The sequence below is a fragment of the Halichoeres trimaculatus genome, unplaced genomic scaffold (genome assembly GCF_033239565.1).
Source record: "Halichoeres trimaculatus isolate MK-OKI-2021-1 unplaced genomic scaffold, fHalTri1.1 fHalTri1_scaffold_7, whole genome shotgun sequence".
Lineage (NCBI taxonomy): Eukaryota > Metazoa > Chordata > Actinopteri > Labriformes > Labridae > Halichoeres > Halichoeres trimaculatus.
Genome location: NW_027437185.1, coordinates 14,218,016 through 14,245,728, shown reverse-complemented (window position 1 = coordinate 14,245,728; position 27,713 = coordinate 14,218,016). Strand labels below are relative to the sequence as shown.

The 27,713-nt window shown below is 39.5% G+C and overlaps 3 protein-coding genes across 3 annotated transcripts; 1 reads left to right on the top strand and 2 right to left on the bottom strand.

Moving 5' to 3' along the window:
• Nucleotides 1–97: 97 nt before the first annotated feature.
• Nucleotides 98–14,380, bottom strand: lonrf4 (LON peptidase N-terminal domain and ring finger 4). The gene is made up of 12 exons (XM_074674431.1): nt 13,562–14,380; nt 11,711–11,829; nt 11,025–11,147; nt 10,149–10,337; nt 9,933–10,059; nt 9,215–9,287; nt 8,871–8,985; nt 8,002–8,123; nt 7,736–7,894; nt 7,117–7,279; nt 6,836–6,985; nt 98–3,520 (listed from the first exon to the last, which is right to left on the bottom strand). Exons 1-12 carry the CDS (start codon nt 13,857–13,859, stop codon nt 3,371–3,373), a joined length of 1,788 nt encoding a protein of 595 aa, XP_074530532.1. The 5' UTR covers nt 13,860–14,380; the 3' UTR covers nt 98–3,370.
• A 1,186-nt stretch (nt 14,381–15,566) lies between these two features.
• On the bottom strand, nt 15,567–17,574 carry med7 (mediator complex subunit 7). The gene is made up of 2 exons (XM_074674287.1): nt 17,427–17,574; nt 15,567–16,588 (listed from the first exon to the last, which is right to left on the bottom strand). Exon 2 carries the CDS (start codon nt 16,577–16,579, stop codon nt 15,821–15,823), a length of 759 nt encoding a protein of 252 aa, XP_074530388.1. The 5' UTR covers nt 16,580–16,588; nt 17,427–17,574; the 3' UTR covers nt 15,567–15,820.
• Nucleotides 17,575–18,686: 1,112 nt separating this feature from the next.
• itk (IL2 inducible T cell kinase) lies at nt 18,687–25,471 on the top strand. Its single transcript, XM_074674335.1, has 17 exons — nt 18,687–18,859; nt 19,020–19,124; nt 19,275–19,356; nt 19,460–19,585; nt 19,748–19,785; nt 20,219–20,367; nt 20,458–20,523; nt 20,621–20,675; nt 21,136–21,215; nt 21,431–21,573; nt 21,711–21,785; nt 21,992–22,160; nt 23,498–23,714; nt 23,791–23,855; nt 23,940–24,058; nt 25,131–25,288; nt 25,382–25,471. Exons 1-17 carry the CDS (start codon nt 18,722–18,724, stop codon nt 25,445–25,447), a joined length of 1,851 nt encoding a protein of 616 aa, XP_074530436.1. The 5' UTR covers nt 18,687–18,721; the 3' UTR covers nt 25,448–25,471.
• The last annotated feature ends 2,242 nt before the right edge of the window (nt 25,472–27,713 follow it).

The following is a 27,713-nucleotide window of genomic DNA, read 5'->3' as shown; positions in this document are numbered from 1 at the left end:
GTTGCAACATATCTCGCCAGTTTCATTTGGAATGTAATGTTGCTTTAATGGCCACAAATATTTTTCATAACAAAGAATGACTTGTATAAAAAACAGACACTTTAAGCAGAGATAATGCAGAGTTTGCTGTGAACAGCTTTATTTATTATAACATTGAAAAAGTCATTCAGGGGGGCAAGCAAAGAAACAATAATCAGTTTAAGATAATTGACTCTTAGTTTAGAGATGTAGGGATGAAAACTGATGAACCATGGAGAGGCTGCTGCATTGTCTGAGGGTTTAAAGGTACTTCTGCCTAATTTTGAGGTTTCTGAGATGACAAGAATGCATGTCTGTGCTTTTTACAGCCCACAAACCACTGACCATCAGACCACAGCAGCCTGCAGCAGCACAGAACGAGAACACACTTTTCACAGCTGCCCCTGAAAACATATCTGTTGTGGCTTGTTTTCATAGTGGATCGCAGTGAAGAATGCGCTGCTTGTCTTCTCTGTTGGAGACAATACAGAATCAGTGAAGATTGTTTGTTTAAAAGTCAAATTACATGGAAACTGATGGACTTTGGGAAATATGACAGCCCCAGAGTTGGTCTTACACTGAGACACAGCTGAACATGAAATAATAATGCACCAGGGCAGAAATTTTGTTATTGCAAGGGGTAAACCAGTATGAGATCCCTTAGTGTATCATAAGTTAATTAAATAATGTGTCGCATACACTAGTAATGAAATTCACAGAGAAGTATAAATGGTGTAAAAAGTAAAAAGAAATAACTGACAAATGGCAGCTGAACATAAAAAAAGGTGATTTGCAAAACTCAAGGGTCTTCTAATTTAAGAAGCAGGACAGAGGAGAGAGGTTCACCTCAGTGGCTGCAGGCTTGTATTCATGCATCTGTCCAGAGGTTAATCATTCAAAAGTCCAAAAAGAATCCCTTTTTGTTTCCGATGAGCTTTGATTGTGTCCGGAAGAAGGAAACTGACCTCTGTAGTACATTTGAAATCAGTGAAATTAGTGAAATCCACACTGCTAGCTTCAGGGACTATTGTGATAACTGGCACCTCAAAGTCTTTGACTCCGATCTCATTTTTCAGATCGCTTCAAAAACTTTACACACAAGCAGACAAAAACAGTGTTACTTGCCCTCAAGTAAAGTGTAAGTTCCCAGGTCACAGTTCAGTGGTAATCCTGTCCATCGGTGAGCGATCCATTGGTTTGTCCTTTAGTGGAATACTTTTGTGCGTACTGAAGCTCATGATTTACCCTTTTATTCTTGGCTTTGTTCTAACAAACTGAGCCTGTCTGCTCCACTATGTCTGTTAAAAGTGATATGTTGGCCACTAACAGATTGTAGTTAAACATCAATTATAAAAGGCATGAAGACTTAATTCAGCATCCATTATGTGAACAAACTTGAAGTGACCACCTAGCTTACAATTCCCATAAAACACACAACATGGAAATATCTATGGCACATATGTCAAAGTTTAAAAAACAAACTTGAGCTCTTTTTTTTCACCCAGTTTAGCCCGTATTTGTTAGTACATTAACTTTCTTCAACATTGCATTTTCCACTCTCGACATTCCATGGAATGTATCACTATGTCAATAAAATCAACGGCAAAAAAAGGAAAGAAAATCACACTTCTACCTCCGCATGGTGCTCAGACGCTAAGACTTGTGTATCTCTTTAAGAACTAGCCCAGGCACTCAAAGGCACCATTACTGGTGTTAGAGGGGCCAGACAGAGAGAAAGAGGGTGCCAGATGTAGGTAATGTGGCCTACACAGAAGCACCACAGGGGGACTCGGCCCTTGTCAGACCCCCTTTAAGCTTTATTGTTTTAAAGCGCTCCCTGCAGAAGAGATGTTAACACTGTGTCCTGGGACAGCTGCTCCATTAAGAACTACAGCACACCACAACTTAAACCATTTACAAATCAAACAAAATAATAGGCTAACAGAGATGGCGTTTGACACAAATGAGACCTTATTTACACCTGACGCTCACACAAACAGTGCTGCCTCCATACAAAGCCATCACACATATATTCACTCAGGTTAATAGTGTAAATCAAAACTGGTACAAGGGCTGCCCCCGAAGATTTAACTGTTCTATTAAGAAGATCTCAAATGGACTTGCAATTTGTCGGTGGAGTCTCAGCATTTTACATTTTGTAATTTCACTATTCAGTGGGTCACCTTATTGAGAGCTGAGCTGGAGCAATAGCAGAAGTCATACTGAGAACCAAACTATCTGCAGACGATTCACCTCCCTAAATCAAGCAATCATTAATGTAAATTTTATTTATTTATCAATTCATATCAAAAGAACTTATGTGGTTTGATGGAATCAAAGAAAATAATCCACAGGTCGTGTCTTTTACGTACTGATCATCCAAATTTGAATATACCGCAAGAAGTCTAAACAGGGTGCAGCCCTCGCCCTCTTACTCCCCCATCACTGACCCCCATCCCCTCACTGTAAGCATTTCACAGACTTGCTCCACCAGAAACAAACAGCATCAAAAAGCAGCAGCCATATTAGCAGCTTTCATTCATAAAAACGGATACTGCTGCCGTTACAATATAAATTATTATTGCAATATGCAATTCACTTTAAAGAGGGATCTTTTAGAGTTATTCAATAGTATAAAATGAGCCATAGTCAATGGCTGCTAAGGCCAATATATGCAACTTGAATGTAAGCTTTACATGTATTGCCCTTCAACAAAATCCGAATACTTCAGGGTTTCTAAAATCATTGTCTGCAACACACAAGCTCTAATTCTCCTATATGCATAGTCCTGATCAGCCTGATGTGATCCTATGTGCTATTTGAGTTTATTCTAAATCCAGACTGAGTTATTTTACTGCAAATATCTAAAAAGGAAACACATAGCAGTGCAGTAGACTGTTTTAGCTTGGCTCATGCTGTTGATTGTTCCTCATATCTAAAGTCGTAGTAAAACAGCATCACCTTGTGTCGATTTTTAGAAACAGAATCATGGGAATGAACCATTACAACTTATCCCAGATTAATAGTTTACCATTTTAGGTGGATCTTTGGTTAACCATGCATAACATTTTTATTCTGGATCTTCTCTGAAACTTTGTAATATTATTAACACCCTGGGAGGAGAGTGGCATAAGAAAGATATGCAAACTCCTATAAAAAAAAAATGCACTGTTTATCAATAAAATCACCATCTTTCTGCTGTCGACCTGATGGTTAAACCCTCAGCTTTTTGTGATCCCTTTATGAGCCAGAGTCTAAAACCAAACCTGTGGTGCAAGTGCATTTGTTGATTTCTGTATTTGTGTGTGTGCACATTGTTTACACTCAGCCAGGTGGGTAACAGCAGATGCGTCTAACTCTGAGAGAAATACTCAAGGACAAGGCGAAGGTGTCCCAGGCGGTCTTTGAGCGAAGTTAGAGACAGGACAGTGGTTTGATAAGCAGGGTCCAGCTGGAGGACAGACAGCAGCCACCAGCACCAGGCGGGACCATTTGATGAGGCCTGGAGGACACATGAAAAGGGAAAAAAAACAAAGTTATGTCACCTTTTGTTAAGATAGAAACAACCAAACCATACTTTCTGCTCTGTTTGCATACATCAAAGACCTTATTAACACTTTGCATGAACACACATCCTGTGATCACAAGTGGACTGCTTCATGTGCATCAGGTCACACCATGTCTTAGAGTCAGTGCTCACGTGTGCCATGAGTCATCTCAGATCTGTGTCTTTAAAACTATGATTTTACTTATTCAAAACCATGAATTACTTAGAAGTGTGACTTCCATTATATACGATACTTCATGAAATGTTTAAAGAGTACATCTCCTGCCTGTGCTGACATGCTTCATCACTCTTACTTTTCCCTCTATGGCAGTTAGCTCCCAAACCAGGGCCTGCCAGAGCAAATCAACCATCCCACACAAACCTTTGCCATGACATACAAATAAACCACAGAGTGTGATACAAAGTGAACAAGGTGAGGCTTGCCTACACAGACCAGACAATGCTCCTCCTTAGTTGAGATGATAAAATGATGATATAATGGATAGCTGTGTAAAGAAGAGCAAAGAGATATATTCCACATAATTGAACCAACTCACAGATCGATTGGGCTGGACAGCTGAGTTCTGTTTAATGTCAAAGTCAAATGCTTTATCGATAGGACTGATGTGCTCTCAGACTGTGACATTAGCACACCAATGAGCAGAGAGTGGATTTTGTGATGAGACTAAGAAACCGCTGTGGGGGTTCCAGTCTGCAACTTTGGCGCAACCTCAGAGCCTGCCTACTAAATCACCCTCACCAGCCACCACAGGTGCAGGCAGAGGGAGGACTGCCACATCCTGTTGACTCGTCACTGACGGATGAGTTAAGATACATGTTTGTACTGTTGTCTTTATTTTAAAGTATATTTACAAGGTAATGATTGAGGAAAAAAGTCAGACTGCTATTGTTTCTTTATGGCACTAGTTTATAAAACTGACTTTAAAGGGGCTGTTAGGGATTTTGAAGTGATCTTGAAAAAGACTTGCATCAAGATATCTGTCTAATCATGATCCACAACATAAAATTCGATTATCAGCGCAAATATAGGTTACTGCAAAATGCTATTTCTTAACTGCCTGATTGGGTGACGAAGCATAGCAGTGAGGAAAGAGATTTGTGTTTTTCTCTGCTGAAAACTATTTCTGTGATTAATTTTGTCGTAATGGTGGACACTAGAGACTCACTGTCAGACAGAAAAAGGACAGAAGAGCAGAAGAAAGCTAAAGTGGACAGTGATAGAGCATGGACTAAAGGCTACAAGCTGTTTGTGATAATGTTCATTCCAACCCACAGTCAGCAGTTATTCTGCAGTGGTCTGTTCAAACTTGAGAGTCTATCAATAAAATGGAGAACGAGGTTACGTTAGCTCTGCTTGGTGAGGCTGGAGTTGGTAGATGAGCACTGGTAGGACATAACCAGGGAAATTACATGTTACAGATACATCTCAGAGGACCAGGATGTGAGTAGGGCCAAACATAGCCAGCTACTAAACCATGGTACAAGCTGACAAAGTTTGCTTGTTGTCATGTTTCAAATAACAGCGCTACATGATTATTGATAAATACCTTACCTTGTGGCATTGTAATTAGTAAAAAGTTGTCTTGAACAAAGAAAAGTAGTGTTAAAAAGAACACTGTATCTCCATTCACTTTTCAAACAAACACGCCTTGTTAAAAGTCACATCATCACAATACTGTACATGCAACTCCGGGCCAAAAGGTGTCACTGCAATCCACTTCAAACGGATAGTCCTCACAGTCCCTTTAGCTCTGCTGTTTTATGATGTGTCTTGAAACACTATCAGAAACTAAAACAGTTGACAACTAATAGAAAAATATTATATTACAGTAAGAAAAACAAAAAGAAGAAAGTGAATGTGTTTTAGAAAATAGAACACTTAAAACTAAATGGTACTGATATTCAGTAGAAAATAAATTTGGTATCAGGTTTTAATATTCAATAGTAACACACCAGACTTAACATCAAGTGTGGTAATAGTGACTTTTGAGACAAACTGGAAATTCTTGTGTATTTTTGTGGTGGGTGTCTCTGCGTCTGTTTTCATAAGATGCAGGCTTGGTGTGTGAGAGTGTGTTACACAAGAATTGCGTGTTACACAAGGGGAAAATGCAGGAAGAAAGAAAGAGAAGGGGGTAGAGTGGTAGGTTTTAGTTTGCGCCTCTTTTTTCTCTGTTCTGTAAGTTTGTTTCAGTTGTTTTCTTGGAGTCTAAAAGCATTATCTGAGGACTCTGCATTTCTTAATCCATCACTGCTTATATAACAATAGGTTTCATCAAAGGAACATTTACTGTTCTATTATTTTCAATTATACAGCTAAAGCAAAACCTCCAAATGTTCTGTAATTGTAGCTTAATATTGATTGTTCTTTGAATAATCTGCCTATTGGGGGAACTTTACAGGGTCATAACCAACTACCAAAGCGCCGTATATAACAAATACAGTGTAGATATTCTATAACAGAAAAGAGAGGTTTGATTGTCTCCTGATCTGCCACGCTGTCAATGCCCTTCATTTATTCATAACAAAACTCTCGAGTTACACAAGCTTACATGATCAAACAAACTTTTTATGTTTTCCTGACGCCTCTTTCCATAGTCACACCCTCCGTCTCGCTGAAACATTCACACAAACTCTTCCTCTCCCTACCTCTCTTTGCTGTTGATCTGCGGTGTATTTTCCTATCCATTCATGGCAGTTTGTTAAATAGTGCAGTTGGGTTGATGTGCATGTGGAGTGCCGTGGTGAAACCTTGACGCAGCTATCAGCTGTAAACAGGCTTGTTAGCACCACTAAGCTTGTCGATGTTTACCAGTTCCTGCTTGGAAACATATGAATATATGATTCAATTTTACTGATGTCAAGAGTTGATGGTACTACTGTGCATGATGATCTGAGCGTTGTTTGACTGGAAAAACCTGAAGCCACAGAACAATAACCAAACTCTGACAAAGAAAAACACAAATATTATTATTGCATGTGAAGCAGGAAGGTATGACTAGTAATACTTTTATTTTCTGGAAAGTCAAATAAAAAGTCAATAAATGTGGTAATTATACACAACATGTGTTTGCTGATATCTGATCCATTGACCTCTAGGCTGGGAAGCACTTGGGAATAAGTCATCTCATCACTGGTGGCATCTGTGGTTATAACCTAACATTTACAGCGTCATGTTCCTAGACTCTAAGAGGAATGTGGTGAGCGAATGAAAGCCAGAGTAATAATCAGTTATTCTATATCATCTACCTGAATGTCTTCCTCCTTATCGGGCATGGAGCCGTACTGCCTGTTGATCTGCTCGCGAATTCGGCTTCCCAGGCGCTGGTACCAGTCATGTGCCTGCTGGTAGACACTGTCATGTAGAAGCTGCAAAAGCTCCAACTCACTTCCATCAACCTGAGAGAGAAAGGCGGGAGGGAGGGGACATGGTCACGGAGGAAGACAAGACAGAAAGAAAGACAGGTGGTCCAGCTGCGATAGATTCCTTCTGTAAATGGTACTACTGTTTGTGGACCTTTAGTCCTCACCTTTAGGTCTTCCAAGTACTCTATGTCAGCCGTGTGGTAACCATCTCTTAGAGCTCGCTTGAGCACCCTGAATCGGCTGCCACCCACTGTGTCCACATAGGAGCGTCCATCAGGGAGCAGCTCCAGAGAGTGGATCTCCAACATGCAGCCGTAGTCTGCAAACCTGAAGCACATATTACATTTGGGAGACACTGGATTGATATAATGAGCCTTTTCATGCTTAAAATTCTAAAGTGTGGAAAAATAGGAGGATAAAATGCAAAGCAGATCTCAAAACCAGATTTAGGACCATGCTGCTTCTTCTCCTTCCCACCCACTCCAGGTCACATATGACTGATTTACACTTTGCTCACTGTGCCGCCTGCGACTGCTGCATCAACATCTATGCCATCAGACTCCTACTTCCCTGCTGAGAGCCTCACAGTGGGAGAGATGTCAAATACTGTCTCTTAATGCCAAAAGAGCATGGTTAAAATAACTGGAACACCAGGGTAGCCTGATGATCCTTTCAGAAGTATCTTTTGGCTCTCTAGTGTACTGGTTACTATCTCTCTCAATCCATAAATCTCAAAAGAGACATGACAATTTAAAGATAAAAACATATATATACATGACATACCCTTTCCCATGCTCATAACTGCACATGCCAAACTTTTTTGTTCCTGTCTCCATACAGCGACGCATCATCAGTCGGTACCGAGGCTCGAAGATGTGCAGAGGGCATGGTACTCCAGGATACGCCACCGTGCACACAAATATAGGGATGTCCTTTGTGAGACTACAGGGAAAGAGACGGCGGAGACAGGAGAGAAAATTGTGAGAACAGCGCTCGACTAAACTTACTATGATATACCAGGAGCATAGACTGAGAGGGCAGGTACGTACTTTGAGAGTTCAGCCATCTCAGCATCATGGACCTGTTTCCTCTCAGCCAACTGGGAGGGGAAAAGGAGGGTCATGATTTCCTGAAGCAGAGCTGTTGGATTGTATTTCCTGTTTTTGAAGAACTAGTAAAGAAAACAACAAAAACAAAAATCAGTCATAAAAACAACACAACAGTTTTGAGTTATCGAACAGAACATTCATGGCACTGAGTATGAGTTTTGATGATGCACTGGCTGAGGAAAGTCATGGACCAATATTCAGGATGTTGACAGACCAAGTACCATGTATTGTTCAAGTCATCAGTTAGACAAACTCTAATTTGCTCCCAACATGTTAGGAAAATAAGCAGTGTTGAAGCGTTACACACTCTCTGAGAAAGACCCCAAAACTTGTACTTTTAAACAAGGTTCAGTGACATTTAAAGAAAAACTTATAAGAAGAAACCAGGTGAAACTTCCAGTAACAATTTTTAGAATCAAATCTCATAGCTTATGTAAAACCAACTGAAATAACTAAAAAAAAGTTATTTACTTTTTATGATTGGTCTATCCATGTTTCCACCAAATAAGAATCTAAGTTACAAGAATTACAAGTGTAATTTGCTATAGATGCTTTCATTTATCACAAAGTAAAATAGAAGACAGGGGTTGAGCCTTGTACATCAGGTATCAGTGCTGTAAAACAAAATTATGTTAGGTTAAAGATTTAATATTAAAAACTAAAAATAATTATCTTCATGTAAGTGCCATAGTTGGGTTGCCACATTTTTTATTCAGCAGATTTAAAACAGAGATCATCCAGAGCTAAAAACAGAACCCTCTTACTACAGGGTCTAAAACAGACTTATGCAAGTATCTGTGGGTGGTTACCTCTTGTAGTGGCTGTTTGCAGAGTGGACAGCGGAGGTTGTGGTCCAGACTTCTCTCGATGCACTTTTTACAGAAGGTGTGACCACAGGGAGTAGTCACAGGCTCAAAAAACAACCTTCAAAAGGACAGTAAAAAAGACACTCTTATATTATTACAGTCTTGGTGAGGATTGAGTATTTAAGCTGTTAGCACAGTAGCTGTAAATCCAGTGAGTGTTTGTGTACAGGTTGTTTGGCGCTAAACATTAACCATGAAGAGAGGAGACAGACTGTTACATGACTGCTGCAGACAAGGAAAGGGCAGCGATGCATTATTGATCAGAGTAAGCTCTCCAGCGCACTGACCTAATGCAGAGAGGGCATTCAAAGTCTGACACAGTGAGGACAGCCAGAGTTCTCTCTCTGCGGTGACTCTCACCTAGAAAAGAGACACAGAAGAACTTAAAATTTAATGCAAGCAAACAGATGTACACGTTACATAACTGGAGGTGTTTCACAGAGAAATTTGCAGGACAGCTTTGAGGAAGATATAAGGTTAGGATCTGCAAATTCAAACACGAAGATGTCTAAACTTTAAACAGAGGTAAGACTTCGTTGATGCAAACACCTAACAAGCTAGCTCTGAATGATTTTGGAGACAAGCCAGTTGATTAGCCTACTAGCTATCCCTATGAGAAGGAGAAACTTTCTGATAGATAATAACAGCCATTTTTGACAACATATTCTACAATGGTTAGCTTATAAAAGACTTTAGGTCTGATATCTTTTGATAATGCTGATTTATTGTTGGATAATCAAGAAGTTGTTGTTTTCAGGAGGTCCTGTCTTTGCTCATCTGTCTCTATTGACAAGCCTTGAAGTTAATCATAACTCTTTTACTTGGCCATTACTGGTAAGCTTATTAATATTCCCCCACGCCAAATATTCTTTTTGTGTTGATTTTGTTCTTTGCACAAGTTGGCACCATTGTTAACTAACCATCTTGTCTTGAAGCTGTTCTTTCTGAAAATAACTTCTATGATTCATAATCAAGACAATAATGAACATGTGTGTCTCTGCATACCTCTGCCCTGCTCATCCTCCTTCCTCATCATCATCTCCTCGTCCTCCTCAGCAGCAGGGAGAAAGGAGACAGCTTGGCAGAGGCTGAGGCAGCACTCAGTTCCCGAGTCGTGCTTCACCCTGGAGCCCTGAGAATACACAGTTTTATTTGTGACAAAAAGCATTTAAGCACATAAAGAACAGTAAATGCTCTCCAAACCCAGCGTGTGCAGCTTACCTGGTGCGCCTCTCTCTTCCCTTTTCCATCCTCGTCGTTCCCATGTGGATGTCTGGGTCCTTCAGGGTGGGTTGGCCCCTGAGAGCTACTGAGGCTGGTGATGGGGCAAGGCTCTTTTAGGTACTCGGACACAACTTGTAGGATGCAGGGCACATCGTCTGGCACTGCCATGCCCTCTGCCTCCAGGATCTGAGGGTTAAAAGGAGGTATTATGATCAATCTATGCTTTAAACTTAACAAAGAAAAAACAATCTCAAGCTTGGGTTTGGTTGGCTATAATGTTTAAAATAAAAAGGGATTTGTAAAGATTTAATTTTTGTTAATAGTTTTGAAATAAAAAAAAAGTCTTAACTGAGTTACAGACCTTTGGTGGTTACACTTTTTGAAATGGTTGAGAAATGTTCCCACTTAAACTAACGCTAGACCAATTGTGAAAATCTTTTTTTAAATTTGAGAAAAAAATAGAATTAAAGGAATAAATTCATACTTAAGCAAAGCACAAATAATCAGTTTTGTAACCATGCTGGATTGCTAACATACTGGAAACAGGCTGTAGGTTGATTGAAAAAACATGTTAACTCATGAAACATGTTGCCATGTATAATAACAAATAACAGAATCTTGATTCAGGTCAAGTTCCCTCTTTTTTTTAAAGCAATTTTTTAGAATTTCTCTCCTCAAAACCTGTTGAGTGTGTGCGCTGGTCTGACCCAAGGTTGCATGACTTCCTGTTAATGTTCCAGGTTTAACTCTACATGAAATTATTCTCCTGAACTAACCCCTGCAGCCTGTATTTCTCTGCCTTGCTTTATGTGCAGAAATCAACCGTCTACATTTTTGATTTGACGTCTTGTATATCAGGTTAGACAAGCAAACCTTCTTGATCTGGCACTTTGCAGGAGCAAAGTCAGCTTGGAGATTTAGGCAACGGTGGAACTGGACAAGGGCCTCTGCCTGCTGACCCATTTCCAGCAGCACATTGCCTTTACGAAAGAAGCCCTGCATAAAAGAGAAAGAGATCAGCACATCACTGTCTGGACGAGTAGATGACAGACCTAAAGTTTGAACTGCAAAGAACATAGAAGAAAATACACAATAATATCAATGAGTTTAGCTCCCCTTTTGTTTATGACCAGCTGTCACTTGCATTATGTATCGCTGACAGAAAACACTTTGATAGAAAAACACAATAGTGACATAACACACCCAATGAAACCAGTGAGACACTTCAAATGATTATGTACAGTTGGCATTTAAGTATTTTGTAGTGTGCTGCCCATGGCACAAAGTGATTTACAACATGATTGTGACATAAGTAGCCGTTTGCATAACTTGGTGAATGACATAACATCAATAAAGCAGAGTTAATCTCTTTAAACAGGTCATCTTTTCACGCCATGTTGAGATGAAAAAAAAAAGCATGAATAAATAAACAAATTACAACTTTCATTGTGGTTACATGCCTCATTGCATGCATGTTACACAACCAAAAAGTGAAATACTGTCAATTGGCTGCTCCATATTCGCGGTACTGAAGGATGATGTCAACACTTGTCTCATACCTCGATCCAGTTAGGACGAAGGCAGCAGAGGTAGTCGAGGTCTTTCAGGGCATCAGAGAAACACAGCAGCCCCCAGTTTGCTTCGGCTCTGTATACCTTCAAGCTCTGATCATCGGGGACTGAAGACATAAAGCAACAAAAGAGACAGAGTAAACAATTAAACAACCTTTGAGGAGCTGTAGCTTTGGTTATTCAATTCTTTTTACACACCCTTCTTCTTCACATACAAACATTCTTCATGTAACAACAGGCAAAGAAGCATCTACGTCACAAATACTTCTGTTTGTTTTGTTGTCGAGGGAAAAGTGTGAAGCACTGACCTGAAATCCTTCAAGTGATTCTGACAAACCTTGTGTAACTGCAAGTTGTGGCGGATTTTTTTTTTTTTTTTATTTTAGCATAACTTAAGAGATTCCTATTATTGAACTCTTTACCATCATTTGATCATTTCATATTCCAGATTGGGATGTGCTACTATATCCTTCTGGCTGGTGAAAAAATGTGGGTACCAGAATAAGTACCAGGAGGGAAAAAAAAACAGCACTCCTAGAAAGCAAGTCATTCTTTGTCATTCACCAGCAATGCATCGAATTTCAAACTGTGTGCACCAAAATGGCAACCCCAAAGTTAACATCTGAGATGTGCGCAACTTCTTTCTAACTCTGATGTTACAACACATTGATTTAGATGGATGTAACTATAAAAAACCATGTGCTCTGCTAATGTTTAACTGTGTATTTGTGTCTGACACCTATGTAACCGATGTGTGAATCGGAGTTACCATTTCCAAAAGCTGTTGCCCTAGTCACAGGTCACATTTCATGACACTGCACGGGCTTTAACAACACACATTTGAGCTTTGCCTGCATTTTTCAGTACAAAACAAAAGTAGAACTGAAAAAACACAGCCACAAATCTCCACACAACTGTACACAAATCTGTTGGGAGATCATTACACAAGATCCATGAGGGCTAGAGCAAGTCAGGCAGCAGTGTTTAATTGGATTGGCAGGGATGGCAAACATGAAGGTAATTTAATGGAGCGCTGATTCACTTCAGCACAAACACTCCTACGAATCTGTGGACGCCCACTAACTCCATACTCTGATGTAGGGCAGAAGTTGAGTTGTTGTTTTTACTTCCTCGCTGCTGTCTGAAGAAAATAAGGTCAGGTGCAAATGCAAGACAAGTGCTGAGGATTAGTGACTGCAGATACACTGTTTTGCAGAATCTAAGGCGTCAGTGAAAATGTTGAGACACATGCTCATAACAATGCCAGACATTTTGTAACCATGACAAAAAAGACAGACAGATTCATAGAGATGCATTCTCTTAACCTTGGACCAAAATTATAAATCTACAGAAAACGGCTGTTCTTGCTTCTCATAGTGATTGCGACTATAGACAGGAGGGGGGGAGAGGGATTTCCTATTTTGCACTACAACTAAATACTAAATGCATACTGACGAAAACATGAAGACACATCTGGAAACGGTTTACTGACCCACTTAGATACTCAGACAATCAGAAGCCTCACTCAGTGGGCTATTTCAAATGATCTCACTGCAACCTAGTGGCCCCTCTTTTCCTACCATGACACCTCCTGTATCTCCGTCCGTGTTCTGAAGTGCAGGATTGGATGCACCATCAGTAACCATCACTGGACACTAGCCAAGTAAACTGTGAGCAGTGCGTAAAAGTGCGACTCCAACTGTCTGCCACCTGACTCACTGTGATGTAAGATGAAAGTCTTGCAATCAGACCGGTGGGCATGCTTGGAGCACAATACGTACCGAACAGACTGCTACATTGTTTCAGCAATTGAAGCGATATACGGCACATGACCCTTACCTAAGTTTAGCCCCTCATTCGCGATGCGTAAAGCTTCCGTGAACTCGTTGGCCTTAAGCTTCTCCTGTATATGGCACTTCATCTTCGTCTCGTCGGGGCAGCACTTTTCAACGACACTGATGAGCAGGACGTTGTTCTTCATGCTTTTCACTTCCCGTTGTTTTAATCTCTCCTTGCATGAGGGGCATTTAGACGGGAGGAAGCCCCCGACGCATCTCCGGCAGTACGTGTGACCGCATGACATGGTCACTGGCTCGCACATCAGGAAGAGACAGAGCGGACACTCCAGCATGTCCATGGTAGATGTGTTATGTCACCAGAACAGCGTCCTACAGGACGAAATGGTGCGTATTTCGTCAAAGCAGTGCGGGCGGAGAAGCCTCTCTTTAAAGTACGGCATGGACCGTCGGAATAACACTGTGTCAGCTAGCGATACAGTGAATGTGTCCCTTCTTTGATCACATCTGTAGCCGGTTTCTGTCAAGCTAAGGTACGGCTGGTATGAGCTCTCGGACGCTCACCTGACAAATGTCCTTGTCGTGTTAAATGTATCCATAGACATTACCCATAAATATATCCAACTTAGTTTTTGGTTTGGTTTACATGACGTCTCCTATGTTTAAGCAGGTTAAAGAACTCTGCCTCCAGTTCAGTGCGACGTCCTCACGGCTCCAAACTCCACGAACGCTGCACGAATCCCACAGAATAATTTTCACATTAGTAGTCCCTCTTTTTTAGTTTTCCGTGTCTGCTTTTAACCCTTCTGACGACGTCTCCACGACCACAAAGCTGGGCTACTGTGTAACACCATTACATTACATAAATAAAGACCACGTGACGCAGAAGCGTGCATTCCGATTGGATGAAATGGTGGCTTTCCGCCCTGTTGTGAAACGCAAGGATGCCGAGTTTCATAACATAATTCCTGCGACAAAACTTTTCTATACTCAGTAAACTTAAAAAAAAGATATAAAATTAATAATCGTGGTTTAGTGAGCAGGCAGCATGGGTGTGAAATGTCAGAGAATAAATATCTGTTTGAGTCAACGATAGTCTGAATGGAAGCTCCCTCACGGAGGGAATCCCAGCCGGCAGATAACAACAATCATCGGCTGGAGGGGGGGGGGGGGGTTTGGTTGTGTCACACAAGCCCACCCACCCATATGCCTACTTTTTGCTTACTTACACAATAAGTTTAAAATTGATAAAATTTCATGATGCTCGTGATTATGCCACGTAAAGAGAGCAGTTTTCTGGTATAAAAAATAACTTGTTCTGGAGAAGCATGACAGGATGGTGCTGCAAACCAGATGAGCATTGCAAAATTTAATATATCAGTTATACAAGTAAGCACATGTGATGTAAAGTCTGACTAATGGATACCATTATGGATATGTGGGATCAGGATCCAGCCTGCAGACCTTGTGGAGTCACATATTTGGAGTTTGCTGCCAAACATTTACAGCCATGATTTATACAGGCAATATATACAGAAGCATACAAGACTAATTTGTCTGACAGTTTTCAGAACTGTTACATGTGTAGGTACATGTGTTTTTTCATTCCAACCCTAAGGTACACAGCTAAAGTTACACTGTTTAAACAATCTATTGAGACTACCAAGATAAAACTGCTTGTAGTCATACACATAAGATTTTAGCTCACATTTAGCCCCCAATGGCTTTGTGCTATAAATATTTGGACCCTAACTGAAGTGATAGGCTTGGAAGTTACTCAACAAGTTTATCAGTTCGGCTTTCATAGAAACTGTGCAAGGCAAAAGCAAACAAGCATCAACTCTGAGGATATTACATTGAAACTTGAAGTTAAAGGGATTAAGGGAGGTGAGAGTGACAATTTAACTAGTACACATAGCAATCCAGATTGACAGTGTCTCAGTTGCTGTGGCAGAGTGTGTTGTAAATATATCTGTATGTCAGACTTGTAATTGATTCACATACTTTTGACAGGGTTCCCCAAAAGACATTTAGATTTAAAAAAAAAATACTTGGCATTAGTGAGTCATAAGAAATGTCTTTATTGGTTTTATTTCAAAAATTGAATGTTGTAATCCAAGTTGATTTGTGTGATAGTTGAAATTCCCTAATGTCTTTACAGACACTCAATAGTATTTACATAGCTCTTAAATAAAAAAACAATTCACCTGGTGGGTTTGATGAAAACAGTAATACTTCTTCATACAGAAAAGAAAAGACAAACTAAAGATTTACAAAAGAAACACAGATGCCCAAAACAAAACTAAGCGATTTCATCTATAATGCTGCACATAGCTGCATCCTTGTCTAACATTTTGTCCCTCCTTGAAGCAGTGACACTCTTGTCCTGTTGACCTACTGCCATACAGCTGCCACCTGCTTCCTCTACATCCATTGGTTCAGTTTTCAGCCTGGGAGCTTGCCCAGAGGAACTACCAACACCAGCAGCTGCAGTCCTTGACCCATCAGCGGCACCATCTTGACCCTCCATCTGCGGTAAGTCATCAGGTAAGGAGGCAAGGCAACCCTGGATCATCTCCACCACTCTCTCCAGATGTTTCTGGAACCTCTCTGCTGTTTCAAGCCTCTGTCTCTTCTGCACCTCCATCATCACCCTCAGTGTCTCCCTGGCCTGATGTGGCCTGTATTCATTTATCAGGTGGTGCATATGAACAAACAGAAGCTTTAGATCCTCTAGCTTCTCTTCACGCTTTATACTCCCAGGACTCTTGATAAGGATATCCAGCAGATCCAAAAAGTTCACCAGTATGGACATATTGAGTTTCTTGAGCTCCCGTTTGTGGTCAAACTGCATGGGATGGAGCCTCTCAATGCCTTGGCTCTCCAGGGGCCGGATGATGAGGTCATCACACTGGAACTGGTTGCCAAACATCATGTAACTATCTCTGATGGGTGGAGGTGGCTTTGGTGCCAGGTTCTTGCGGATGTTTTCATCCGTGTACTCCTTAATGTACTGCATAGGTGGAGGAGGCAGGGCACTGACCTGCTGTGGTTCACCCATGATGCTGACCTGCAGCAGACACAAAATGTTAAAGCAGTAGAAAAGGTGATTAAAACTGACAGATAAGGTAGAAAAATGCTAAAGGCTAAAGAGTTATCATTCACAGGTATTGAATTAAAACAAATGTAAGCAAATACAGTTTAGGGCACACTTGGTAGCATTGAGTCAAGTAAGTACAGTGTAAATAAGGTGGTGAGGGCCACCTTGACAGTAGTGAAAATATGTCACAGTAGTGTTTAGGTATTTATCTATTTTTGATGTGATTTGCATTTTATCATTTGTAAATAATAATCTAATGCATTACCACTGTGCACAGATAGTCACTCATTTTGAAGTGTTTCAGTGAAATCCTTCAGATGAACAAATAGGCAGGTGATGTGACTGTGATGCAGCTGTCGGAAAAATTACACCGTAATTGTCGCGAACCTCCTTTGGCGACAGTAGTCCTGTATTCCACAGCAGTGTGGAGACTTTTTTTTAACACAAGCACGATTAGAAATACGACTTAACAGCGTTGCTGCTATAGCACTTTTCATGTCAATTTAATAAGCCTCTGCTAACTAGCAGGATATAGGGGCCTTGTACAAAAAGCAACGTAATTTAGCGGCTTACTGCCCTCCAAAGCCACATTTTCATATTTTCATTACCTAACATAAACCCTGTTTGATATTTATGTACAAACGCCTTACAGTACTTCACCAGCGTATTCAAAATAAACGTTAACTTACTTAGCCATTTTGCTAGCTTTAGGCTAAAAGCTAATATCAATTCTGCCAATATCAACAAAGCGGTCACAAACAAAACCACAAAAATCCGAGATCAATTATTAAACTGTGCCTTTAAATACCTTTTAATAAGATCGATGCCCAGTCGCTGAAATTAGTCTATATATATGTTTACTGTAGGTCGCCAGGCTAGCAGCCCACAACTAGCTACGCTTCTTCATCAATTCCGCCTCCTTCTCACTCTTCTTTGGGTTCTTAGCCGTGTGCAAACAGGAGTTAAAAAGGAGCATACCGCCGCCTGCTGTATCGGAACATAAATTACCGGTTGTAAAATGCCATATCACAGAAATACTAAAGTCCTTTGATACAAAAGCTTTTTGATAACATAAATTTGTGTTTCTGTCACCTTGTCTTCCGTTTTTTTCACCATGGCCATAAATCCCCCTTTTTAATCTGACTGGCTTTTACCTACAAAGGATAACCTGTTTGGTCAAACCTCAGTCCAGGTAAAAGTTCCTATATTTTTCCCATTTTCTTTCTTCTTTCATCTTACCAGTTGATAGTTTCGTGCACATTGTGATATTGTATTCCAAACCATATCAGTCTATTCTATCCGGCTACCTATGTATTCATTTATCTGCTTTGTGTGCCCTTTGCCAAGACACAATTAAACTAATCATGTGACCATTTTTGCTCAGATTTTCTGACTGTTATGCTGATATATCCAAGTAAATTCTTGAAGTTTTGAGATATGTTTTAAGTATATATACATCATTAATTTGTTAGTATATTACACTTACAATAAGAAAGGTAAAATTTCTTTAAAAAAAATCTCTTCAAAAGTACAGATTAAAAGCACTGATTCATAAATATACTTACAATACTGGCAACTCCACTTTTACCACACAGTTGTTAAAGTTTTTGGTCATATAAATTAGTTTAAGACTTCAGTGGTGTTTGTTTCACAGATAACTTTATTGTCTTTTTTTAAAAAAACACATGTCTCTTTGTTTTCCTGTAAGTTAAAATTTTAATTTTCTGCTAGTATTTATTACCTTTACTAAAAACAACTTAAAGGGATTAAAAAAAGAAAAAAGTTGTAGCAAACTGTTCACTCTGCCTTATTGCGACATAGCCAGTGAAAGTACATGAGTGCATGTTTTGTTTGTGTGTGTGTGTGTGTGTGTGTGTGTGTGTGTGTGTGTGTGTGTGTGTGTATTTACTTGCACGTCCTTTTGTTTCGTGGATGTGGTTTACCGGGTGCAACAACTTTTTGCCGGAAGCTCTACAGCTTCTATCAAGTTATCGTATGCTTTTTTTTTTCTGTCACTGCAAGGTGCTGCCTCTCTGTCTCTCTCACTGTCTTTTATGTCAGAAGCTTCCAGCGTTTCTCACAGTGTCGGTCAAAGCTGTCATCATGTTCCCAAGGGTGATTTTGAAGGGAACAATGATTAAAAAATCTCAACAAAAGAAAAGAACATCGCCTTCCAACTACAAGTCAAGGTTTTTTGTATTGGACACACAAGACTTGAAGTACTCAGAACGCCGTCCAGGGGTGAGTTTATGCTATTTGTAAATGTCAGTCTACAGAGGCTATAGAAATACAAACGGGATATAAAAAGTCACTACCTGGGAGCAGGGTGTGTTTAAAACAACTTAAATTGAAATTTCTATGTTATGTATACACAAACAGAGCATGTGTCATGTTCTCTCAGAGAAAGCCATTGGTGAAGGGTTGCATCAAGCTGAATACCATCAAGTGTGCGGAGATTGTGTGTACAGATGTCCCCATACCATGCGACTTTAAGTACCCTTTTCAGGTAAGGTTAATATTACCTTGAAACATGCACATTTGCAATCCTACTGAAATTAAACAGCGTTATAAGTGTACAATATAGGAATAAGCAATGTAGGGTTGACCTGGTTTGATAAAGTAAGAAGCATTTCCTCAAATACAAATACTTGTACAGGTTTTTCATGAGAACCACTACCTCTACATTTTTGCTCCGGACAATGATTGCCGTCAGAGATGGGTCAGAGCTCTCAAAGAGGGTGAGGAAACATTTCAGACAACACATGTTTGCAAAACCTTAAATTCTTTCATATAACTTGAAATCACAACCCTGGTGTCTCCTCTGTTCCGCCTGACATATAGAGACTAAGAATAACAACTTAGTGGCAAAATACCACCCAAACTTCTGGATGGATGGAAAGTGGCGATGTTGCCAACAAACAGAGAGACTGGCGACAGGTTGCCATGTGTACGACCCAGTGGGCTATGGTTTGTTATTCTCTTTACCTTATTATATGGAATTTCAGGCTTCATTAATTTATCCAGGACAGGTCTTAGTTATTGTATAATCCAGCTGTGTTGTGCAGCTTAGCAGTAGATGTGGATGTGCCCTAAATATTTTTCAACCTCTCTGTTTTCATTCCTCCACAGCTTCCAAAAAGCCTCTTCCTCTACTCCCGGATCCAGAGGTACAGCTTAGGAAAAGCATCAGTGATGTTGTTATAAACATCAGAGAATTTAACAATGTAGTATCTACTTTAAACTATAAGAAGAGGTTGAAATATTGCACTTTTGGCAGAAAGTCACAAGTTTTGTTGAAAATGTACCATATAATCAGAATGTTAAGACGTCTCAACTCCTGTAAAACATGTGCTCTCAGTTCATGCACATGTAGTTTGGGCCCCGGTATTTTTCTCTCTTCAGCTCAGTTTTACATATTTTATTGCCTAACTGTGCAGTTTGCTGGCAGTGATAACATCCTTGATGGCTCAGAAAAATAACATGTTGCAGGACAAAAGCGGGTCTATCATTTTTACAGTATTCATGTTTGTTTTGTGAGAAGTGTAAAAGCTGCTTTTTCATAATATACAAACATGAATTTTACTCATATGTATCTGGCAGAGCGAGCCAGAGGAGGGTCAGAGGATAGTAATTGCTCTACAAGACTACACACCTATCGGAGTCGATGACTTGCCTCTTCAGAAAGACCACGAGTATGTCCTGATCAATGGCAGCCACGCTGATTGGTGGGCAGTAGAGGATGGTGTGGGGTACGTAAAACACTCAGTATCAAGGGAAGAAATGCGGATGACTGCAACTATGTGATTAATGGTTTTTTTTCTATTTCTGACCCCCAACAGGAACACAGGCTTTGTCCCTAGTACTTATGTGGCTTTGAAATATGGCAACAACTTTGAGAGATTTGAGTGAGTGTGATTTAATTTCTTTCCTAAACAGATGTGTGCACATGCATCAAGTCCTTTATTCAGCTGACTTTACTGTGATTAATTTGTCTTCCAACAGATGGTACAACAAAAACATAACCAGAGGGGAAGCAGAGGAATTGTTAATGAAAGAGGTAAATTCAATTTCACTGTGTAAAGATGCGGTGATTATTCATTTTAGTTTGTTTATACTTCCAGCTGTGGTTTGACGGGAAAAAATGCTCCAAATAATAATTCCGTTAATTAGCAGGATGTAGCTCCTGTGTGACGCTGTGCTCTTTTGCTCTGACTGTGCCTCCTACAGCAGTGTTGCATTTGCAAAATTTATGTAAATGCACCTGCACAACAAGAATCTGACTTGACATAGGACATGAAAAATGTCTCACAACCACAAAGTTTCCTCCAAAGCTGAATTTCCTGCTGTTCAATGCTTTGCTAAGTTTTTGCAAACAGGAGGTGGAACAGCTCTCCTATGTGAAGTACCTTGAAAATGCTGCTAGGCTGGGGGTCAGATGAACGCTGCTTGTATAATGTGCATTAACAACATTTGTCTCATTTAAATGGTGATGTTCATTTGAACCATCTGTTTTTTAGGGAAAAGAAGGGGCATTCATGATGCGTGACTCGAGGCAAGCAGGAGTGTACACAGTGTCAGTCTTCACCAAGGCGCCAGGGTACTTTGACTTCCTCTGCTTATTTGATTATAAGATAACACTTAAGAACATTTGATATAATCTTTGAGTAAAGCATCACATGCTGTATAATTGATGTATGCCTTCACAAATACACCTCGTTACTTGCTATCTAGTGGTAACCTTTCCCACTTTAAGTATTCTGTTTACAAGTGTGAGTTACTTGTTACAAAAGAGATTCTTTTTATTGTCTTCAGGTCAAATGGGGAAAAGAATCCGAGGGTGAAGCATTACCAAATCAGACAAGCAGAAACAGGAGAGGCCACATATTATTTGGCAGAGAAGTACCTGTTCAGCACCATTCCCGAGCTCATACATTACCACCAACACAATGCTGCAGGCAAGAGCTGGCATTCTGCATGCCACAGTATCCTTCTTGTAAACACTGTCACAAGTAGATCAGAAAAAAAAACAGCTTGAAGATGTTTTCATTAAAATGAGTTGATTTGTGTTTCATGTCTGTTGTGTGTGTGACAGGATTGATAACGCGTTTGAGGCATCCCGTCTCCTTGGACAAACGCTGCTCCCTTGACGTCTCTGATATCTTGAAAGGTTAGTTTTACACATTCCCGTAAATGGGTCAGGTGGATGAACTGGATTTATGATCTATCCACAGAGGTATTGTATACTCAGGGTGTGTTCAGCCTCTCCTAATTACATAAACCCTTTTTGTGTGTGTTAAATGATACTGAATTTGTGATTTAATGACTACACATTTAAATTTGACTAACACACTCTGTCTTTGATCCTGTTGACAGATCAGTGGGAAGTGGACCCAGAGGAGCTAACCCTGGGTCGGGAGTTGGGCAGCGGGCAGTTTGGTCTTGTTTTGGAGGGGAGATGGAGGGAGACGAAGGTGGCAGTGAAGATGATAAGAGAGGAGTGCATGTCAGACGATGATTTTAAAGAGGAGGCGAAAGTCATGATGTAAGTTTCCTGCTGTAGCAGAAATCTCCCTCCTCACTGCTTGCAAAACGAAAAAAAGAAAAAAAAAATTGGCCCTTATTGTATATCAAACTGCTGTGTCTGTGACTTTATAGCACTTTTAAGGCTACCTTTTGTCTCGGGCTCTAGTCGTGTAAGAGATCATTTTTTAACTTGAATTTTATAATCTTGACAGTAACTCATACTGATAAACACTGTTTTTGTAGTGATAAAAAAGAGGATGCCTGTTCTTAAATTTCAAAGTGACTCTTGAAATTGGTCTGAATAAATCACCCTCTGTAATCAAATCCTCCTTTGGCCCATATCACTAAATCCATACTTTGTTACCCATGACAGCAAAACAAAACATGCCAAGCCATTCAGTTCAGTTATGCCACTTGAAACTCAAAAACACAGAGAGATTATGATCAGCTCTGTCTGTAAATGACAGATAAACATATTATATCTTGAGCTCCTTATCACTGGGCTCCTGTGAAGCACTTTCAATAAAGTATATCTCACAGCATGAATAAAATGATGCAGTCTCTATGGCATCACCTATTGATTTCTAGTGAAGTTGCCATGTTGGAAAATCAGGAAAATCACTGAATCTAATCATGACAATGATTGCAAACATAATTTTTGACACAGACAAAGAAAGAAAGAGACTATTTTACCCCTGTTTCCTTTACCTCTTTCCTTTTTAATGGCTGATTTTAAAGAGAGGGTATATTGTTTTTTAAGCTTTATACTAGCCCTCTGATAATCCCATAGAAGTTTTAACCTCTTAACCTCTTTAGCCCTAAGATAAGATAACACAACACAGGGAAATTTATGTTACAGTTGCAAATACAAATGTGTATGGTGAAAAACATTACAATAAGAATATATAAAATGATTGGGGGACTGTGAGGTCCCTCCCCAACAAATGGCTTGAAACGGTGCACTTATCAGGTATAGATAGAGTCATATAGCACATCAGATTAAACAGGCAAAACACTGCTGCAATTACCACCAAGTAATAGTTCAACTAAATTTGTTAGAGTAATACTTGAGTTATTACACTGAGCCAGCAACATAAATACCAATACCGACACCTCTGAACAAATTTCACAAGTGTTCCCTGTATTATGACACACCAGACTGATTCAAACAGACCTTGTAAATGCAGAAATATACTCTTTTCACTCATTTGGGTTTTCCATTTTTCTACCAGCGACCCCCCCAAAAAAGGGCTAAAAACAATTCCCTAACTTTTACTCTAATGTTTCAGAAAACTTGTTCCAGTCCGTCTGAATTGTTTTGTTTTAGCTGCTGTCTCTTTGTGTGTCTGTTTACAGGAAGTTGTCCCATAGTAAGCTTGTCCAGTTGTATGGTGTGTGCACCCAGCGTTCCCCGATGTGTCTGGTGTTTGAGTTCATGGAGAAGGGCTGCTTGTCAGACTACCTGCGAGCTAAAAAAGGACGTATATCTCAGGACACCATGTTGGGGATGTGTCTGGATGTCAGTGAGGGGATGGCTTACCTGGAGAGCTCTAACTTTATTCACAGAGATCTGGTAACTCCACAGATGAGAAGTTTATTTGATGTAAATCTGCATCTGATTGGTGAATTAATCTGAATTCTCTCTGCAGGCTGCCAGGAACTGTCTCGTTTCAAAGAACAATGAGGTGAAGGTGTCAGATTTTGGTATGACCAGGTATGCCTCCCACACAACGGACTATCTGCTACACCAGTCATTAAAACTTTTACTAAACTCTTCTGTCATGTCTCCTCTCTGCAGATTTGTGCTGGATGATCAGTACACAAGCTCTCAGTGCTCAAAGTTTCCAGTCAAGTGGTCAGCCCCAGAGGTCATCAGATACAGCAAGTTCAGCAGCAAGTCTGATGTCTGGTCCTTTGGTGTGTGTTTTTTAAAAACTCTGTCTGACTGATTTGCCCTGGTCATAGTTATACAATGCAACTATCATTCTTTCTCTTTCCTTTAACCAGCACACTTAATGTGTTACCCCCCGAAGAGCATGTTGCATAAGCTGTAGTTAAAAATGTAATTTCAACTTTTGAAGGCATAAGAAGGATTTGTCTATTCCAACATGCACATGTGCCAAAGAGTGTAAACTTTGGCAGCTTTTTTAATGGTGCAGTGCCAGCCCTGGGATTTACAGTAATCTTGAGATAGTAATACTTCTAGGACCATAGCCAAAAAGACAGAGTTTAAACAGGGAACTTCTTTTGGACTTGGCCTGGACTGGAGATTGAGAGGTTGTGGCTTGCCTTTGTAAAACTGCTGCAAAACAGAGCAGTGATTTTACATTTGAAGATAAATTGCATCAATTAACAGTATCAAAAAATGCAAGATTGGTTGTAAACATGGACCGTATGATAGGCGGACATAGTTGCCCAGAGATCACCTGGCTTTGAGTCTCCACAGTAACAGCCACAGGGCGCCTGTCAGTCACGTGTGCTAAGCTGTGTCTCTGATTGGTTGAACTCACGATTTTAATATCTTCTAAACTGCTGAGTTAGAAATAAATTCATCCCTGTACAGTGTGTGCCAACAGTAAAATTAACAATTCAGACGGAGATGTTTTTTGTATCAGGCTATAAATGGGTTTATTTCTGCTGTGAAAACGGCTTTTTTGGCTTGGCTTGGATGTGACTACTTACGGAGCCAACCTCAAGCAGTCACTTGAGGAACAGCAGATTTTACCACTCCAGCATTGTCACATATTTTTCAGACCGGAGGTTGCCACTTGGTTGCAAAGATAGTTTTTAAAATCTCATAAAATATCAACTGATATACAATTTTGAGTATTATTACAAAGTATAAATATGGCACAAAACTATGGCTGCTGCAAGAGTAGTACCACTGTGCTTTGAAATAAGCATAAGCCTTCAGCTTAAAACAAAGCATTTTTAGTATAATGCTTGAAGTTGAAGAATCTTTTGCAACAACTAGAGTCTGTCTCCTCAGGTGTGCTGATGTGGGAGGTGTTCACAGAAGGACGGCTTCCTTATGAGAACAGAACTAATGCTGAAGTTGTTGAGTCCCTGAACTCAGGCCTGAGGCTCATAAAGCCTCGCTTGGCCCCTGACGCTGTCCACCAGCTCATGGAGTGGTGCTGGAAGGAGGTGGGCAGGATTTAAAGCTAAAATTTATGCCTAAAAAAACACAAGACAGTTAGAACTCTGTACTAATACATTTTCTTCATATTCTCATCCCAGAAACCAGATGATCGCCCATCCTTTGCTCTTCTCCTGCATGAGCTGGCCTCTCACACAAACCTGTGAACAAAGAGAAGATTTGAGATTGGTAACAATGAAATAGCTTTATTTATTATATTTATTGTTTGTAATAATCAGTTTTCAAATGTTAAGTTTTTATGATGGATAAGATGAGAAGAACAAAATAGCGTTTACAATTTGGTGATTTTGCACTTTATCTGTTTTATGTCCTGATGTGTACAATAGTTTATTTTTGAGATCCCAAATCCTCCTATGTATGCAGAACCGCTGCTCACTGCAGCTTTCTTCTGTCTTTGAAATGTTCTAACATATCTCTGTATATTAAAAATGTGAAAAAGATGTGTTTTGAAAGTGTGTTATTTTCATATTTTTCATATACTCAAGAGCACTTAAAAAGCCAAATCAACTCTCCAGTTTCTTTATTCAAAAAGACAGTGTCTACATTTATTGAAATCAAATTGGTGGATATGTACTATTGGCTATGTGCTAATAGAGTATTTATGGATATATGGTATGGTATATTACCTATATGTACCATTAGCTGACTAGCTAACAGATACACCATACCTTGAGGCATACTAGAACATGTCAAACTATACAAGAGAACAAACACTGCTTTAAAATTTCCTACATGACAATGAAAAGTATGTAAAAGCCCAGAAAACACCCAAGGCCTTGTTACAAGATAGTGGTAGGTCATAAGCAAATATATATTTCACTTTACTGAGTGACCCATCTCACATCCTGCACATGGAGTATGAGCTTTTGCCCTCTGGCAGACAATACAGAGTCCCCCACTGTAAACTAAACAGATTTAAAAACTCATTTGTTTCCACTTCCATTAAGCTTTTAAATAGTGCTTTTTAAGGCTGCAGGGATTGTGCAATATTTACTAAGTTTCTTTCTTTTATAGCTGGGTATGTGCTATGTGTATAATGTGCAATATGTGTCGGTATGTGCAATACTGCTAATACCGGCGTATTATAATACTTTGCGTTGTTTGTTTTATCTGATTGTGGATACTTGTAGGCAGCAGGTGAGCCCAAAACAGATTTCCCTTGAGGGACAATAAAGTATATTGTATCGCATCGTAATTACCGTAATTCTTTAATTTAAGCACATATGTTGAAATGAGTATTTTACTAAATTTGATTTACTTTTGGTGAACTTAATACACAGTAAATGTGCTGCTTTAAATGTATTACTTTGGGACAACTTTAAGTATAAGGACTATTTTTTATAATTACTAATTTGTAATATTTTAGAGGTATAAACACTTTTCCCTGATGTTTGAAGGACTCCTACAATATGTTAAAATGCATCTTATTTATAACAAGAATAGTAATTTATTATGAATGCTCATATCATATATATCATATATATCATATATATTATAACTTGTAAGGTGAAAATATGCTTTGCTTAAGAGCAATAAAAAAACACAAAAACATGTTATTTTCACGCTAGGTTGATGCACTGTGCATCAGCAAGGATACTGGAGAGGATACAGACATCAAAATGTTATGCTTTATGAGCACCTTTAGTTAAAACCACTTTTCTTCCTGAAATTTTAACCCTATGTTATATATACATATATTTTGACAACTATTACTCCTCTTTTACTGTGTCTGAAAAACCGAACTACTTTAAGTACTATCACTACTGCCACTGCTTCTCTTAATTATGGTGGTGATGATTATTATGATTATTATAATTATTGGATATTGAATATGGGTAGCAGAGAAGGCACAATGTATTACAATGAATTATAGGCTTTTTTTGTATTTTGTACACTTTGAAATGCTTTACCCACTGTAAAATGAAACCAGACGAAGATCTTCCAACAAAGGCCTGAGATGAATGCCATCATAATCGTGCCCTATATCATCATATATTAAAGTTTGAAGAAATAAAATTGTTTTACTAGCATTGTTTGAATGTTCTTTAAATATTCGTAATCAAAAGAATACACAACAATTAAAGACCCAGCACCAAAACAAAATAGTGATTCAGTTTAATTTGACTTTTACTGGCTGTTACATAGACAATTTTGATCCCATGTTTATCTGCAGCCAGCAGTTCATTCATTAAAAAGAGAAACGCTCACATATTCAGGTCTCTCTATAAGCTGTTAGACAAATAAAAAACCCGTTGATGTACATCTTGTCTAAGCATCAGGGATATACTCTTTAAATGTAATAAAGAAGTTCTTCAAATGTGTGCTGACTGAAGCCCACGAGTGGAATCAACATGTCGGGGCCCCTCATCATCCCCCATCACCCGGCTGTGACTGTCCCTTTAAGAAAATGCA

Excerpts from the sequence above, each read along its gene's own strand:
- lonrf4 (XM_074674431.1), bottom strand. The coding sequence starts at position 13,859 with ATGGACATGCTGGAGTGTCCGCTCTGTCTCTTCCTGATGTGCGAGCCA. Across the intron at positions 10,338-11,024 it reads CAAAGTGCCAGATCAAGAAG|ATCCTGGAGGCAGAGGGCAT; the intron begins GTTTGCTTGTCT and ends TTTAACCCTCAG. Across the intron at positions 10,060-10,148 it reads GGAAGAGAGAGGCGCACCAG|GGCTCCAGGGTGAAGCACGA; the intron begins GTAAGCTGCACA and ends GTGTATTCTCAG.
- med7 (XM_074674287.1), bottom strand. The coding sequence starts at position 16,579 with ATGGGTGAACCACAGCAGGTCAGTGCCCTGCCTCCTCCACCTATGCAG.
- itk (XM_074674335.1), top strand. The coding sequence starts at position 18,722 with ATGTTCCCAAGGGTGATTTTGAAGGGAACAATGATTAAAAAATCTCAA. Across the intron at positions 20,368-20,457 it reads GCAGTAGAGGATGGTGTGGG|GAACACAGGCTTTGTCCCTA; the intron begins GTACGTAAAACA and ends GACCCCCAACAG. Across the intron at positions 20,676-21,135 it reads AGGAATTGTTAATGAAAGAG|GGAAAAGAAGGGGCATTCAT; the intron begins GTAAATTCAATT and ends TCTGTTTTTTAG.